This window comes from Pelodiscus sinensis, chromosome 1 (assembly GCF_052426305.1).
Source record: "Pelodiscus sinensis isolate ZL-2025 chromosome 1, ASM5242630v1, whole genome shotgun sequence".
NCBI classification, from domain to species: domain Eukaryota; kingdom Metazoa; phylum Chordata; order Testudines; family Trionychidae; genus Pelodiscus; species Pelodiscus sinensis.
In genome coordinates this window covers 158,754,845-158,772,301 of record NC_143052.1, presented here as the reverse complement: position 1 = coordinate 158,772,301, position 17,457 = coordinate 158,754,845, and the positions used below count along the sequence as shown (strand labels likewise).

Sequence of the window (17,457 nt, the reverse complement as noted above, 5' to 3'; positions counted from 1 at the left end):
AGCAGAGGGGGTTATCATCACCTTTTGGATACATCTTGTTTTAAAAAAAATAAACAGCTTTTTAAATATACAGCATATGTAGCAATGACATATATGAAAGTAAAACTTTCAGAACTGGAGAAGCTATCATTGACGGGAATATTTCTTCTACCCAGCCCTTAATTAAAACCTAGAGTCCTTACTTCTCTCCCCCCACCCATCAGAGGCAGCAAGGAGGGGGAAGCAGGAGCCGGTGCTGGGAGAGGCTGATTTAAAAGACGGTTCCCCCCAGCACTGTCTCCACAGGGGGACAGGGGAGGCAGAGGCGCAGTGGTGGACTGGGCACGAGGTGGGACAGCTGAGTCCTGGCTTGCACTGGGGCACCCACTGCTCTTCCGCTTTTTAAATGTAGTAAGAGTTGCCTGGCTTTTACTACATTTAAAAGGCAGAGCCCAGTGGAGTTAGCTCCAGGTCCCAGGAGCTAAGCCCACTGAAGCTCTGCAGTTTCTCCCCTTATCAATTAGTAGTTGATTAAAATGCTGCTGGGGCCCTGAACCCCCTCCTGCCCCATACCAGAGTTCCCTCTTGCATGCAAATCCTCTGTGCCACATCCTGCATCCTCCCAACCCCCTGTTGTGGCTCTGAGGTCCTTCCTTTACTCCAACCCTCTGATCCAGCCCAATGGAAGTGATTGAGGGTGGGGTGTAGACCCAAGTAAAGGTGTGGCACAGTAGGTCCCAAAATTTAAAATCAAAATGGGGGTCCTTGGGTTGCTAAAGGTTGTGAATCACTAGTATAGGCTAAGAACTAATCTGTACAGGACTTCGCTGGAAACAGATCACATAAATGACTATTCATCATTTGCACTCAAATTTTGAGACCTACCAGTTAACCATTTTTTAAATCCATTTAGTGTGTGCCATGTTAATTTTGTCATTCTAGTTTTGTAGTACCAAGTCAAAATACCCTGTAAAACATCTAAGTATATTACGTGAATGCTATTACTGTTATCAAATAAGCTTGTAGTCTTATTTAAAAAATCAAGTCAGTTTGACAGGATCTAATTTCCATAAACTCATGTTGATTTGTATTAATTACCCTCCTATAGGTAATTATTCATCAATCCCATATCAGCTGGTCCATTATCTTGCCCGAGACTGAGGTCTGGCTGATGGTTCTATAATTGCTTGAGTCATCCTGTTACAAACTGGCAAAACATTAGCTTTCTTCCATTCTTTTGGAACGTCCTTGTGTTGCAAGGCTTACTGAAAATCTGCCTTCAGGGTCAAGCAAAGTATTCACGGTGCTCCTTTTCCAAGAAACAAAAGTAAAGACTTAATCATTTTGGCTTGTATTTTGCCCAAACATTTTGTTGAGCCCTAGCTTATATTAGACCGGGAAGGTTGGTTTAAGGTCTGCAACTCCAGCTGTGTAAATGACGTAGCTGGAGTTTATATACCTTAAGCTGAGCTTGGCACTGTATTTACAGTTGGAGACTAATGTGAACAAATGCTCCCATCTACTTCCCTTACTCCTCACAAGAAGTAGGAGTATCCTCAGCACTTGATTTAGTGGGTCTTTACTAGACCCATTAAATCGAATCAGAAGATAAATCTCCAGCGCAGTAAGTATAAACGTGGCCTAAGGGAGACAGCTGGCCTGTAAAATTTTGGCACAGATAATCTAGGAAAGCAATAAGCAACTGAAAACAGAGTCTTGCTAGGTGTTGGACATCCTTAATAACAGGTGACAGTGCCAGTCCTGACAATAATATATTGGCAGCATATATTTGTATTCAGTAGCATCCCAATGTTTCAGTGGCGATCAGGGCACCATTGGGCTAGGCACTCTTTCTGTAAAAACACATAGGTGGACGTGGTCTCTGCCATGCCAACATAATTTACTTCGGCAATGACATTTGAAAGATTTGAAATGTTTTTGCTGAAATGCTCTCAGCTCACAAACTGTATGTTAGGGAAATCATTATCTGTTTTTGTTGTTGGTTGTGACAATTGTAAACCCTCCCCCACAGCCTATGTTAAGCCCTCTGCAAACAACATGATTGTCACATCTCTACATATACATGTATTTATTTCAATTAATATGTAAAGAGAAAGCACCTATCCTAATTTTCAGGCACTTTGGACATACTTCAGAAATGTTTATAGATGCATGATTTGGCTTACTACATGAATCAATATTAAATCAATTTATTCAGATTAAATCAATGTATTCATTTTAAACAAGGCTATATAGATGAGTCTCAGAGGAGCAGAAATGGTGATTCTAAGCAACTGTTCATGAGTAGAAAGTTTTGACAGTGGTTGACTGGTGAATAGAACCAGACAAATTAACATCCACCATGCTTTGCTTCTAGACACGTCAGCTTTAGTTATGTTAAATCCATGTATTTTTTTGTAGACAATTTAATAGTCAGCTCAATTAAAATATATAGTGATAAAATCAATAAATATTAGTGCTTAGTTCATTACCTATACGGTAATGATGTTGACTATTGTTTACAACATTTTTAGACTTGTAAATATTAAAGCATTTATATAGTTAGTATGAAGTAGTGGATTTGAGTTTGACTCTTCTCTACAGATGTAATAGTGTAGCCGGTTAAATAATTAACCAATAAGTGATGCTTATCAGTAAATGCTACCAGCTACATGTACCACCCACTCTTCTGCAGTTCTGTATTGAAAGAATTTTGAGAGCCAGAGGCCAGACACACTTGGTCACTCCTGGCTTGTGGTAGATCCCAGCGACTACCCCTGCTATGGCTCTGCATTTAAAGGATTTAAAGTAAAGGATTTACTTTAAATGCAGAGCTACAATGTGGGTAGCTGCTGGGACCTGGCATGAACTGGGACTGAGTCAGCATGCCTGCCTGCCGGCTCTCAAAATCCATTCAGTGCAGAGCTGTAGTGGGGGGTAGATGCTAGGACCTGGCACAAGCCAGGACTGAGCCAGCCTACCCGCAGGCTGGCTCCCAAGCTCCTTTAAATGCAGAGCCACTTATCAATTAATTGTGTAACTGACAATTTTTTGTCAGCTACACGTTTACCACGTTACATGCTTCCTAACATCCCTACTTCTTCCCCAGTTTAACTGGGATGTTCATTTGGGCTGATCATACATTGCCTTTGTAATCTGTTACCTGCCTGTCATATTAAGCGCACTACGTAAGTTGTTTTGCCCTGTTCAGTAGGACTTAGTATGTGGTATCTATTTCAGCTATACAGGGTAGGGATATGAGCATAGAGCAGGGGTTGGCAACGTACGGCATGTGTGTCATAGGTGGTACTCAAGATGATTCTTGTGGCACGCATATCATGATATAGGGGCTGGGCAGCCTGGCAAGCGGAGCAGTTGGTGTGACACTGCGCTTGGCTTCACATCCTTGGGCAGTGCAGCTCTCAGGAGCTAAGGGGTAACCCCCCCCCCCCCCCCACTACAGGGTCTGCCTCCTGCTCCAGGAGGGTGCGGGGTGTGGCTGCTCCACAGGGAAGCGTGGCTAGCCAAGCGCTACTGCTGCCTCTGTGGGGCACCAGGCCCCTGGCTAAGACACAGCTGTTCCCCACAGATGGGGAGACCCCCAGCACCCTGCTGTGTCTGGCCAGGGACTGGACACAGCCCTGGCCAGACACAGCTCCCAGCCCTGGAGCTGCAGCCTGCAGGTGAGGGGTGAGCCTTGGGCAAAGGGCTGGGCCAGGCAGGGAAGTGATTCACCCTTCCTCCCCCAATTTCTCCTCGCCCCGGCGCAGCTCCCAGGCGGCTGCAAGTCCCAGCGCTGCTGCCCTGCCAGTGTGTGCGCCGGGAGCACAGGGAAGTGGGGGCAGGAGGGGAGAGAAGGTGGATGCGGGGACAGGATGGTAGGTGGCAGAACTTGCACTGAGGGGAATGGGAAAAGTTAAATCTTGGCATGCTGCTTCTGAAAGGTTGCAGACTGCTGATATAGAGCGTGTGTGTGAGTGTAGCACAGTGATCACCAACCAGTAGATCAGGATCTACCAGTAGATCAGGATCTACCGGCAGATCTAGGAGCCTCTAACAGGTGATCCTGACTGGTTTGGCTGGGAGGCTATCAAGTGCCAGCTCTTCAACTGCCCTTTCCCACACTGCCCTGCTACTCCTGCCCAGAGCCTCAGAGCTGCCCCGTGGAAGCCTCCTGCTTGTTGTGTAGAGTGGGGGAGAAAGAGACAGTGGGTGCTGATGTAAATCTGCCCCCCGCCATACTGTATCTTCACAGAGTAAGAAGGGCGGGGCCTCAGCGAAGAAGTGGGGACAGATCCTGGATTGACTTAATTTCAAAAAGTGATCTTGTGCTTAAAAAGGTTGGAGACCACAGGTGTAGTGAATATATATATATGCATGCATGCAAAAGCTATGACACACTTCATGGGCATTGTGTGTTCTTCCACCTTTTTCCCATCACCGTTTCTTAGTGTGACTGAGAGGTGAGCACACACTTTCCATAAACCATTCAGTGTTTGTCATCTTTACGCTATTGACATGGGTTTGAAGAATAACCATGTTTTATTGATATGGATGCTTGAGGATTACTTCAAACTAAGGCTGCTAAGCAGTATCACACAAAACATCAGGTCCCTATGATATGTTTTATGGTCTGAATTTTAAAACTGAAGACAAAGGAGGAAAGGTTCCATATGCATTACCTATTAGTTGAGCTTTGAAGTGTGCCCACAAAATCAATTTTAGTCAACATTCAAAGCTTTGTGCTTATTTCCATGGGCACTAATGCACTCTAGATTTTTATTTTTTTTTATTTTTGTTAGCTTGGGGCTCAGAGTTGATGGCCATTTGTTGAAAATCTGTTTGTTTTTGCACAACAGTACAAAACCTATCTAATTTTAACTATTTAATTCCTTTTAATTAGCTATTCTGTTTTGTAAGGATAAGTTGAACTTTGATTACTGTTCTTTCTTTCAGATGATAGTGATTATATGTCTTCATCCCATGAATAGACCTGTTCTGATAAATATATTAGGCACAGTCTCAACAACCTCAATTTTTGTATGTAGGGAAGTTGTGTAATGTTTACTCTCTGGGTAACTAAGCTTTTTTGCTTTTGAGCTACACAATCTCAGTCTTTAAGAGAACCTTCAGTGCCTATTGTTAACAAAGATCTGCTTATTTTGGTATAGAGTGGCTGTTTTTAGCCACTTCAAAAGACAGTCCAAGGATCAGGAATTGTAGACAGGAACAGCAGTTTCTGACTGGAGAAGAGGAGAGAAGGAAGAAGAGCTTTCTAAGGAAAGAAGCAGCACTCCAAAAGTAATACATGTGATCTGATTAAGAGTTTCTGACGGCAAGAATTTTCATTCTTTGCCTACCTTGTTTCTTTCTTTTTTGGCTTTTTCTTTTCATACATCATATAGAAATAAGAAAAAGGGAAGGAACAAGAATAGAGGAGGCTTTAAAATTGTTTTTAAATTATGTAGAGGGGCAGAATGGAGGTGAGTTAACAATAGTGAGCATCTCCTTTTCTTTCAGCAACTGCCCCCACTCATCCTCCTTTTGAGTTCTTCCAGTATTTAGGGTTGTATGGTGCTCTTTCAGCATTTGGCAGACAAGCACTGGCTAAGCATTTACCCAGAGGAGAAGTGTATGAGTAGTTCTTTCCTGTTACTGGCAAACCCAGCTTTTCCAGGATTTATGAAAAAAATGGTAATTACTTATGTATAAATGACTTGTTACACATGAGATAAGGTAATACAATTTACATTTATGCAGTGCTTTTCAGTCAAAGTTCTTGATGTATTTATCAGTTTGTTAAACCTCACAATACCTGAGGAAAGGAAGTATTCTCATTTCCACTTTACTAGGGCACACCGAGGTTAAGTGGCTTTCCTTTGGTGTCTTGAATGAGTCATTAGGAGTACTAGAAATTAGAACCCCAATTATTCTGACTCAATACTTCAAATACTGGACCATGTTCCCTCCCCTTCCTATGCTTTTAAATGTGATTTGTACACATACCCCAGAGTTGAACTGACTTCCAATTATGGGAATAAAAACTATTTTCTCTCACAGGGACATACTGTCAGCATCATTCAGTTGTCTTCAATCCCTTCAGTTCATTAAGTAGGGATGATTTGTTAGCACTAATGGATGTATTTCATGCAATGAATAATCTGCAGTTACACCCATTTTCTATTAGGCTAGTCTAGACTGCAAGCCTCTTTCGAAAGAGGCTTTTTCGAAAGATACTTTCGAAAAAGCTTCTTTTGAAAAAGAGCATCCAGACTGCAATCTCTTCTTTTGAAAAAGTGAGCCGCTTTTTCGAAAGAGAGCACCCACGCAGTCTGGATGCTCTCTTTCAAAAAAGCCCTCTTTGTATTCAAGAATGCCTTTTTTCGAAAGAGCACTTTCGAAAAAAGGCGTTCTTCCTCATGAAATGAGGAGTACCACCGTCGAAAGAAAAGCCGCGTTTTTTCAATTTAATTTCGAAAGAACACGGCTGTAGTCTAGATGCAGGTGAGGTTTTTTTTAAAAAAAGGCTACTTTTTTTGAAAAAACCCTGCAGTCTAGACACAGCCCAAGACAAGGAGAGCGTTCTATAAGAGTAGGAGGAAGGAATGAGGGTGGGGCCAAAGTGGCACGTGATTGCAGAAAGTGAAATGTTAACTGGCTAGTATCACAGGCAGTGGCAGCCCCATTATGTATATCTTCTTACATTCATTACATCCAGGTAATTCATGGATAAACTACAGTGCAGTCGTGAGCATAGCATTTCTTACTGCATTGGCAGTTGGTGATTGACAGCCTGACACTTATGTCAGTAGGAGACCATAATTCATTCTCCAGGGAAGGGAAGCTGGCAGGTATTGAAGAAATATGTTCATTTGGGATTGAAGGGGAAGGAGGAGATATTCAGACATTAGTAGAAGAGGCACAGTTAGTTTTGTGGTTCTAATCACCATGGTAATGGAACATCTAAAAACACTATATTAATGAACAGAGACAAGATTGATGAAGTAATAACTTTTACTGGACTGGCTTTTGTTGGTGGAAGGCAAGCTTTTAAACTTAGAGTGAGCTCTTCGCTAAGGCTATGTCTACACTGCAGTGCTATGTCGGAATGCTGAAGGTATCCCAAAATAGCTATCCCGCGTCTTGAGAGTAAGCCAGTTATTTTAAAATATAACAGGCTTACTATTCCAGCGTCCCTGTAAACCTCCTTCCATGAATAAGGGAGTTTTGGAATAGCAGATTATTTGAAAATTACAAAATAGGCTAATCAAAATTGACTTGTGTAGCTTATTTTGAGCTATGGGTGCAGTGTAGACGCACCCTGAGTTTTTCAAAAACCCTATGAGATAAGGAAGTTTTATCCTCTTTACATATTGGGAAATTGAGGAACAAAGTTTAAGAGACTTACACAGACACACAGGAATGGTGGCTAGCAGAGCCAGGGATAGAGAACCCGAGCCTTCCTGGCTCCCGGGTCTATGACCTAACCCCAAGATCATCCTTCCTTATTATTGCTAAGTGCAGTATGTTGTATCTCTTACTCTTATCAGAAAGCACGGACCTGAAATATTTGTTTTAAATATAGCTCATCAAAATGAGGTTTGAGCTTTATATGCAGTTTGGATTTTAAAGCTTTATCAGCTTGCTTTTTATTTTGGAGTTAAAAATCAACCGTTCACTTTATGAATTTTCTCCGAGCATGTTTCTAAGTTCATAAACACGTAGGACTTGCAAGTTTCCAATTAATATGTATTATGCCTATTTTCTGAAAAAAATACTATGGCTTATTTTTTCTATAACAGCAGATTGAACTACTTTTGTCTTTAGACATAATTTACAAAAACAGTGCTGCTGTTTGGATATAACTAAAAGACATTCTAGATCCAGTGGCTTTCCTTATGAAATAGGGATTGTGTTTCATTTTTTTGAACTTGAGAAACTGGCAGCATTAGTGATCACATCGCTTGCTGTGGCAGATTGCTGCCTAACAAATAATGTTTACTCTTGTGCAAAGATAATGATCATTTATTAAATGCATCAAAGGAAGTAACTTCACAGTAATCTAATTTTTGGAATGATGCAGTTTCAAAATTAAACAGCTGATCTTTCATGTTATACCTCTTAGGGAATCTGATTTTTCTTGCATGCTGTTGGACGTTTCTAGGACTATATAGACTTTTATTTATTGCCAAACAAGAGGCAGAGACAACTGGTAGCATACAGTAAAGCTGTTTGCATAGACGTAACAAAAATAGACTGGAAACAAAATAACAGGCAGACAGTTGTATTTTCTTTCCATTTATTTGCATAGGTTTAAATATAGTTTATCAATGTGTCTTTGTGTATATTAAAAAAAAAAGTCAGATTTATGTGCTTTTCAGTTATCGTGAAGATGGAGAAAGGCATGTGGACCTCTGTTTTGCTTCATATATTTATGCATGTAGTGGTCCTAGCTAATAACTATGTTGGTGGTTGCAGTGAGTAGGGATGTTAAAAAGCGTAAAATTAAGTAACTGCAGTTACACGCAGGACAGCAGGGTGTGTGTGTGTGTGTGTGTGTGTGTGTGTGTGTGTGTGTGTGCGCGCCAGCTCCCACCTCCCAACCGCGCTAATGCCTCTGTATCAGAAGCAGCAGCATAGGGGTATGGGTGGTTCCCCAGGAGCTGGTGCCTACGGGATATTGATTTTTGTGTAACTGTGAGTGCTAACCAATAAGCCCAGGCTCATAGGTTAACTTTGAACTAGGTTATGTTTTCACCGCCCTCCCCCCCCCCCCCCCAAGTGATGAGTGTATTCTCTTGGGCTTTTTGGTCTATAGATGTCAGTGTGTTTATCATTATTCCCATTTCACAGTTGGGGTCGACAGAGGCACAAAAGTGTACTAGTTTATCAAATGTACAGCAGATCAGTGGCAAACCAGGAACTCTCAGTCTAGTGCTGAGTCAGCCAGACCACACCATCTCCATTAAAATAAAATTGGCTTTTGTGTATGACATGAAATGTTGCCACAGCCAGGTTTTTAATATTGTTCCATGTCAGGCATGCTTACATTTCCTCATAGGCCTTCAGTGCAGCTAGGGCTGGAGGAGGTAGGCCATCAGCCCCACTTACAGCCTTACCCCCTCTGCTGAGGCCTCGGCCCCCACCACTGGGAGGGGAGGAGGCAGGGCAGCACGCTGAGCACCCATGCTTCCCCCCCTGCCTCCCCAGTGGAGGGGCAGGTGAGCGTGCACACGTGTGCTCCAGCCTGCCTGGCCCCTGGAGAGGGAGGAGGCCATGCAGCCCCAGCCTCTCCAGCCCCTGGAGTACTGAGAAGGGAGGAGGGTGTGTGGCCTGAGCCTCCCTGGCCCCCAGAGCACAGGGAGGAGGGGCACTTGGGGGCAGCAACATTCAGCCCCCCAAATGCCTACAGCAGGTGGTCTGGGCGGCAGTGTGTGGCTGGGGCCATGCCTGATGGTTGAGAAGGTTGTGCCTTCCCCTGCCTAGGCTTCCAGATGCCCATGAATTTCCTATTTTATAAAAACTGTAGGGTAGAACTTCTCTTCAAAAATCTTTATTACTTGCTAGTGCCACTCTGGTATTATGAGTTAGATATCATAATATTTTCTTTATTAAGCTATAATTTCAAATGATTATAATGGAATGATGAAAATTGCTTCTGGGATGAAGTGTATGCAGGCTTCATTGCAGCTACAGAGTAAATATTTTCACTACATTTGACGAGAAAATTGGTTCAGCAGTTAGTGCTATCTTGCAAACAAACCCAGTACTCTCCTTGGCTTTATTTGTTCTCTCAGATGGCTTTGTTTTAAAAAACTGTTTCTGACAAGCAATTGCTTCATTGTGTAGGCTGATTACTTAGAACATTTATATTCTTTTACAGTTAGAAATAAAAAAATATATAGTTTCGGAAGAAGATCCTTAATTGGTACAAGTAGCAGAGCTCTGTTGACAATCATGCAATACCCCTTGACCGCAGAGGAATGCTACCAGCTGAAAATTTGATCCGCTATAGTTAAATGTATGTGTTGAATGCAAGCAAAATGCAGCCTTTTCTGTGGCATACAGGGTTATGATCAAAATATGCTTTCAGAATGCTCACTGACTTTGCCAGTACTTGGTGAATCTATCTCTGCGTAGAAGTTGAAGCTACTGGATGGGTTAGGTGGGCTGTGGAATGGAAAAGTGTAATTGTCTATGCGTTGGAGATCAGGCTGATCCAGGGGAGGAGTATTTGCATCTATAGTCGTTGTTGGACAGGTGGCAGATGATATGGAGGAAAAGTGAGTCATGCAGCCTATAAAATACAATCTATATACAATTAGTTAGTGGAAAGATATTCCTAAATATTCCCACAGAATAACTGTCCTTTGATATAAGGTGACTGACTAATCTTATTGAGACAATCCAGAAAAGAAGAAAAAAAAATATTTTGATGTTACTTTCTTTGATGCATTTCCTGCATCATGGCTTCCTCTGTTCTGCCATGGATTACTTGAGGTCCAGATCTACCTACTATAATAATGGCTGTGAGAAATACTCTGTGCAGTGTGGTTACGTCAGCCTCATCCCCAGTGTAGACAGAGCTAGGTACAAGAACATTTTTTTATCAACATTATAACTGTCTATAAAAGAAGTGGATTTACTGTAGTGATGGAAAAACCCTGTGTCGCAGTAATAAATATCTATGTTACAGCAGTGTGGGTGCAGTGCAGCAGCTGTGCCACTGTAATGCTTGTAGAATAGGCATTTGTCATGTCCTCACTTGCATTGTGCCTTCTGTGAAGTACGATATGGAATTTCTATTTGGATTCGGGATTTTGGAACAAAGGGCTGTCTGCATCTATGCAGATCTTAAAACCCAGCGTGCCTCCTTACACCATTATTAAAATAGTTTAATATTTGGGGCCTAATGATCCTTAGCATCTGAACACTTCACACTCATTAATAGGTTTTATCTTTGCCACCTCCCTGTGAGGTAGGGATGTGTTAAAAACCGAGTGATTTGCACAGTGTCACATAGGACATATGTGGCTGAGCTAGGAAATGAAAACAGGTCTTTGGAATCTGTCCAGTCCCCTGTCCATTTGACTTTCTGTGGCTTACTAACCCTAATTAACACAGAGGAACTGCAGCCATGTTTTATAATGAATTGTGCTCTGTTTAAGAGTTGACAGTTCAGTTTTCCAGCCCATCACCACAACTTCAGTTTTTGAAAGAAAAGCCATTCACATCCAGGGTGAAATTGACTGCACCTACAAAAATCAAGGATATTTGGGCTCTGTATGCATGGGAGTGTGTGACAGTGGGGAGAAAGAAATTAACACGTCCAAGCCAGTACCAGTTGCCTATGTGTTTAATTAGCAATTGAAGGTCCTGCGAGCAGGTTACATAGGATTCTGGAACCACAGAAATGTGCATTTGAATTTTCTTTTCTGATATGCACTTAGTACAATACCAGTCTGGCTACTTAGGTGTCATGGAGTGCCTTTTCACAGTATTCAGGTAGCATACAGTCACTCCACAGAGGGATCCTACATGCAGCTCCTATGAAGTTCAGGAGGAAAGATGAGGTGTAATCATTTTCCAAATCAAGGTGAATCGCACCCTCAGAGAGGAAAGCAAGAAGCATCACAGTTCTCAATCTTACTCCTATACCCCACCTGAAATGTGGAGTCCAGAACTGCACATACCATATTTCAGTTGAGGCCTAATCTGAATAGCCTAAGATATCTAAGATATCTACTATAGATTCTTCTGTAGAATATGAATTAAATATTCATCACGCTAATTGTGCTTCCAAAGTTTATTTTATGAAATAGGAACTCAGTGACTTAGCCACTGGTTGATGATCATGATGATATAAATTATTTATTATCTGTACATATATTTTAAAATAAAGAACTCATCAACTGTATAAGAAATTCACCATTATTTATTAGCTATGTCTAATCTATTTCAGTAAAAATATGAAATTTCATAACTCTTACCAATAACAACTTTGTTTTTTGAGGGACACTTCATTATAGATAGCAAATGGAAAATGCAAGGGGGTTAGCATGGTCTAGTAGATAGAACATTGGACAAAGGCATAAGATTCTGGTTCCATTCCTGGCTCTTCCATTGGTCTGTTCAATCTTGAAAGAGTCACTTCACCTACCTATGCCTCAGTTTCCTGATCTGTAAAGTGGGGATAATGATATTTGCCTCTGCTGGTGAAGTACTTGAGGTTTACTGATGTAAACTATTAAATAAGAGATGGGCATTAATATATTTTCAGTGAAACCAAAGAAAAACATTTTCATTTGAAAATAGTGCCTATGACTACTTCCTCAATATTTCTTTAGCTGAGTTGTTTGCAGAGCAAAACCACGGTTGTATAATTCAAATGCCCCCCCAACCCACCAATCATAGAACAGATCCTTGGCCTGCGTTCAGCAACTTTCATTTGCCTCACTTTCAGTGCAACTTGTTCCACTGAAATCAGTTTAACTATGTTAAACTGTCTTTCCAGTTAGCTCTTCCCAAACTGAATCTGTAATGATGTGGGAAACAGGCCTCCAGATGTGGAGAACAGATGGGAAGTAGAAGGAGAATGTGATTTTAAAAATATGTTAGAGATGTACTTTGGTGATTGAAAAGGTCACCCTAAGATGATCCTTGCTTACACTGTGTTTCAGGCCTGAGTAGTAAAAATAAAAATCAGGTGGGCCTCATTAAAGAACAAAGGAAGTGGGGAGTGGGGGTGAGGGAGTTAGAGGAGAACAAATCCATAAAATAAGGAACAGTTGGAGACCCTAACTATAGACATCTGATTTTACTGGATTTATTAAAGACTGCAGAAGAACTAACTCCCATTTGGCTGGGAGTGGAGAGGCAGCATATTAATTTGATGTTTTAAAATCTAATTTTTTAATTGTCATTATTTTATCATCGCTTTCCTCATAGCAAAATTTATAGTAAAAGTTTCAATTTTCAATTCTGTTTCCATTCTCTCTCTCTCTTTATTTTTGGTAGCGCTATGAGTTCTTCAGTAGTCTTATGGGATAAAATTTTACATGGTTTTTTGTCAGTGCTAAGTTGCATTTCCTTATGGAAAGACTTTGGGAAATCAGTTCAACTAATGTTGAGTTAGGTGAGCAGGGAAAATGTTTATAATATTATAAAAGATATTTACTTTGTCATGGGTAACCTCAGTAATTGTCCTTCCCAGGTATCTAGAAAAACCTTAAATAACTTTGAATTTTTCTCTTTTAAAAAGCTACAAGCAATTACAAAATTACAGATAGTAAACCTATTGTATTATGTTTTTAGTTTAAATGCTTGCAGCATTAGAGAGCTGTAAGGTAGTTTTTAATGTGTACAGTTAAAAATGGTTCTTGCCTCATTTTTTGCAGATTAATTAGATATAAAAACTTACTCAGAGATCTGCTACGTTTAGTTAAAAACTCTCTCCTTCTTAGCTAGACTGAAAAAGGATATTGCCACAACGAAAGCCTTGTAGAGTTTTTCTTCCCAAAGCTTCTTCACACAAACTCTTTCACAGGAAAGGATCTGAGTTGAAGGATGCGTTGTTCTTTTCACTATACTAAATGGAACTTTTTGTCACCAAAACTAAATTGCTAAAAGCAATGAACTGATGTGAAGCCTGAAAACTTACAGAAGTGAACTAGAAGCAAAATTATTGATTTTATTTGTCACTGCAAATATGAAGGAAATGTTAACAGTTAAGGAGGCCTGGTAAGGAAAGCAAGAAACAGAAGCAACTAAAGTAAAGAGAAACTGAAGAGAATCAAGAGAAAAGTGTCAGGCAGAATGAGTGGAATGTGATAGAGTGGACAGTTAATGCTATCTTTATACTTCCCGAAAACTGAATCGAGATGTGATGCATACTACACATGAAAATATATTTAGAGATTATCCAAATTAGATTACTAGCAGTCTGTCTAATATTCAGCATTGAAACGGAACAGGGATGGCGCTTGTAGGCAATCCTAAAATATACACGTTTAACGCATCTTTTGATTAAAAAAAACCAAAAAACTTTGAGAGCCCGTGAGCTATCACAAAGAGTTGCTAAACAGAATCAAATTCAATTCTGTTGTTGCAAGTTAAAGCTTAAAGCTATATGTAAATTGTCAGTGGAATGTATGAGAGAACTTGGATTGCAAAAACATATTAAGACATGAAAATGTGTTAGACACTTAGTTGCCAGGTTTTGGATTGGAGGTTCTTTGTTTCCCTTTTATGAGATAATAATACAAACACCTTAAATAAACAGGAAGTTGAAAGGCCTATTAAAGATTTTAAAGTTTTCCCTCTTTATTTTTTTCTTTTAATTGCAGGCGAAACCTTACAAAGCTGTCTCTGATCTTCAGCCACATGCTGGCAGAAATCAAAGCAATCTTTCCTAATGGCCAATTCCAGGGTGACAACTTCCGTATCACAAAAGCAGATGCTGCAGAATTCTGGAGGAAATTTTTTGGAGACAAGTAAGTATTGCCAGTTAGAAGGATTGTGCATTCTGTCTTACAACATTCATATAAAGAATATAGATAGATAACTTTTTATGGCGATGCCATAATGATAATTTTGCATTAAGTTACTTTATGGTGCATTATTCTGTTTCTGCAAGTAAAATTAATGTAAAGAAAAATGAACTGTGGGTAGGCAGAATGAAGGGGAAAATAGAAAAAGGATCATTTTCCTTTTAGACTTTCAAATTGTTTCAGTATAGAGGATATAAAACACATGATCTGGTGTATTTTGTCATTCTATGTATAAGGCCGGTCTGCTTTTCACTTTTCTGCTGGCTTCCGTTTCCAGTTGTCCTTCCATATGTTAAGCAAAATCTTAAATTTAGAAAGTAACATAAGCCAAGACAAAACTTTCAAGCAAGATAAGAATATACTTTTTTTTCCTAATTAATCTCTGTAGGCATTAGAGAATGGAGAATCTAAGGTGACCAGCAAAAGATGTAGGTGCTACCGTCGTGCTAAATTAGTTGGAATGTGCTTGTTTTGAAAATACTGGCCTATATTTATGCTTCATAGTACCATGTCACTGAAATTACAGTATCTCCTTTCTTCTAATCTCAGGCTTGTCTCAGTACTTGTCTCAACATCCTTTTCTGCTGTGTAACATTAGAGGCCTAATCCTGAAAACAACATCATGCTTACTGTTATAATACTTTTTATTTTAACTCAAGGAATTATTTTCACTTACACATTTATCACAATATGTTAAATTATTTCATCACTCTTTTACATCTGAGAAATTAAATTTAAAGGTGAATATGAATACTTGGTTCTAATCCTGCAAACACACCTATTGCTGAATGTGTCAAAATGAGAGAAGATACATAGATGGAGTTGAGATGATTTAGCTCAGAGGTGGCCAACCCGGGGCTTTTTTTTTTCTCACCAACTTTTTTCCTGTGGCTCTTTGCGCTGTATCTACCACTATTTTGGCTCTTCATCTGTAACAGGTTGGCCATCCTGATTTCACCTAGAAATTGAAGTTGAGTATCTGTTGCCACACCAGAAATATTTTTCTCCTAGTAAACTAAACATCACTTGCTCTGAATATTTACAAAAAGATAGTTTCACTTAGAAGATATTGTCACTCCGAAGATGATGTCTGAACCACAATTTAGATTAATTGGTATTCTCAGAGTAGAATAAATATAGTTTATCATTTTTGATAGGCCATTGCATCTCAGATGAATTTTAAGATGTGTTGAAAACAAAACACAATGCATCATATGACTAATTGCCATTTTTTTGTTTTTGCCAATATATCCTGCTACAAGAGGATTAACATAGAGTGAATTAAAATCTTCAACTGAATCTGACATTCACTGCTCATATTACTACATTTACAGTGAACAAGTTTACTGCCCAACGCATACTCTTAGATTAGTAATGTTAGTCTATATTTGGTATCCTGAACCTGTGCTTTTTTACAAATATGTTAAGACAGAGTCCCTATACTGACAACCTTAGAGTCCAACTCTTATACGACAGGTGGAATAACAATTGAAGTGGAAACAGCATATCTCTAGATGAGTTCAGGATGGCTTAATAGAAACAAGCTTTTGGGAGAATACTTTGTACAAGAAAGAAGGGGTTGTAATTGTACTGGATTGTTTAAATATTTGCAACTAAATGGAGGACTTCAAACACAAATTGTTACATTATTTTTAAATACTTCAGGGGCATTACAGAAACTAGATGAATACATGATGCAGAGTCTTGTCACTACTTCGTTATCAGTATTTATCATTGCAAAACACTTAGTGGCAGGAACAGAAAAAGAGGTTGGGGAGATAAATAGATTAATAGATTTTTAAGATCAGAAAGGGCCATTATGATCATGTAGTTTGAACTTCCTGTATAAATTAGCCCATAGTATTTCACTAAGCAATTCCTGAATAAAACCCCTAACTTCTACTTGAGCTAGAGCAGCTGTGGCCAACCCGAGACTCACGAGACACATGCGGCTTCCCCCTCCCCCCCAACTCTCCCGGTGCGGCTCACGAAGCCCCCCGCACCTCCAAAAATGGGGTTCTCCTCCCGGCTCCCTGTGTTGACCTGGGCAGGAGAGCCGTTGGGTGTGGCCATGAAAGATGAGAATTAAAGATGGTGTCGCGAGCCTGCTGTGGCCTAAAAGCCTCAAAACATGTTTAAATGTGTTTTCTTAAAGGGGCAGGCCTTTTTTTTTTCTCTCAACAACTTTGCCCTGGCTTATAGTGCTGGTTCTACTGCTATGTTGGCTCTTCTACTGCTATGTTGGCCACCCCTGAGCTAGAGCATGTCTTTTTAAAATACACTTCAAATGATGTGTAGTCCACTATGGCCCTAGGCAATGGTTCTAGTGTTTAATTACACTCACTGTTAAAAATATGTCCCTCATTTCTTATCTGACTTTTGTTTAATTTCAGCTTCCAGCCACTGGATCTCTTTAGGCCTTTGGCTGCTAAAATAAATAGCCCTCTCTAGGGATGTAAAAGAGGAATTCAGTAGTTGACTACCCGATAAGCCTAGGCTTAGGTTATCAAATTGACTACTTGCATTTCCCCCCTCTCCCTCTTGCTACCTCTATATCAAAGGGAGGGAAACAGGAGCCAGTACTGGCAAGAGCCAGCTTAAAAGCTGTCCTCCTCCCCCCCCCCCGGGCACTGTCTCCACAGTGGGCGCGGGGGGCAAGGGAGGCAGAGATGCAGCGGTTCTTTGGCTCTGCCTTTTAAATGTAGTAAGACCCAGTGCTGTGCAGATCCAGGCTCTTACTACATTTAAAAGGCAGAGCTGCAACAGTCTGGACCTGGCTCAAGCTGGGACAGAAGCAGACCTGAGCAACACTTCTGCCTTTTAAATGTAGGAAGAGCCACCTGATACATTGGCAGTATAGCACTAGGTGAGGGTGGGAGGACTACATGTAACTGTGAAGGTTAACCGATGAGCCAGCAGTTTACGCTAT

The 17,457-nt window shown here is 40.4% G+C and overlaps 1 protein-coding gene across 5 annotated transcripts in view; it reads left to right on the top strand.

Annotated features, from left to right (window-relative positions):
- CBLB (Cbl proto-oncogene B) overlaps positions 1-17,457 on the top strand; it is a 201,963-nt gene that overhangs the window by 87,678 nt on the left and 96,828 nt on the right. For all 5 annotated transcript variants that reach the window (XM_014570330.4, XM_006116796.5, XM_014570329.4 and 2 more), the window contains exon 4: positions 14,325-14,471. In XM_014570330.4, coding sequence (XP_014425816.3) covers positions 14,325-14,471 — 147 coding nt within the window. The remainder of the gene's footprint in view (positions 1-14,324; positions 14,472-17,457) is intronic.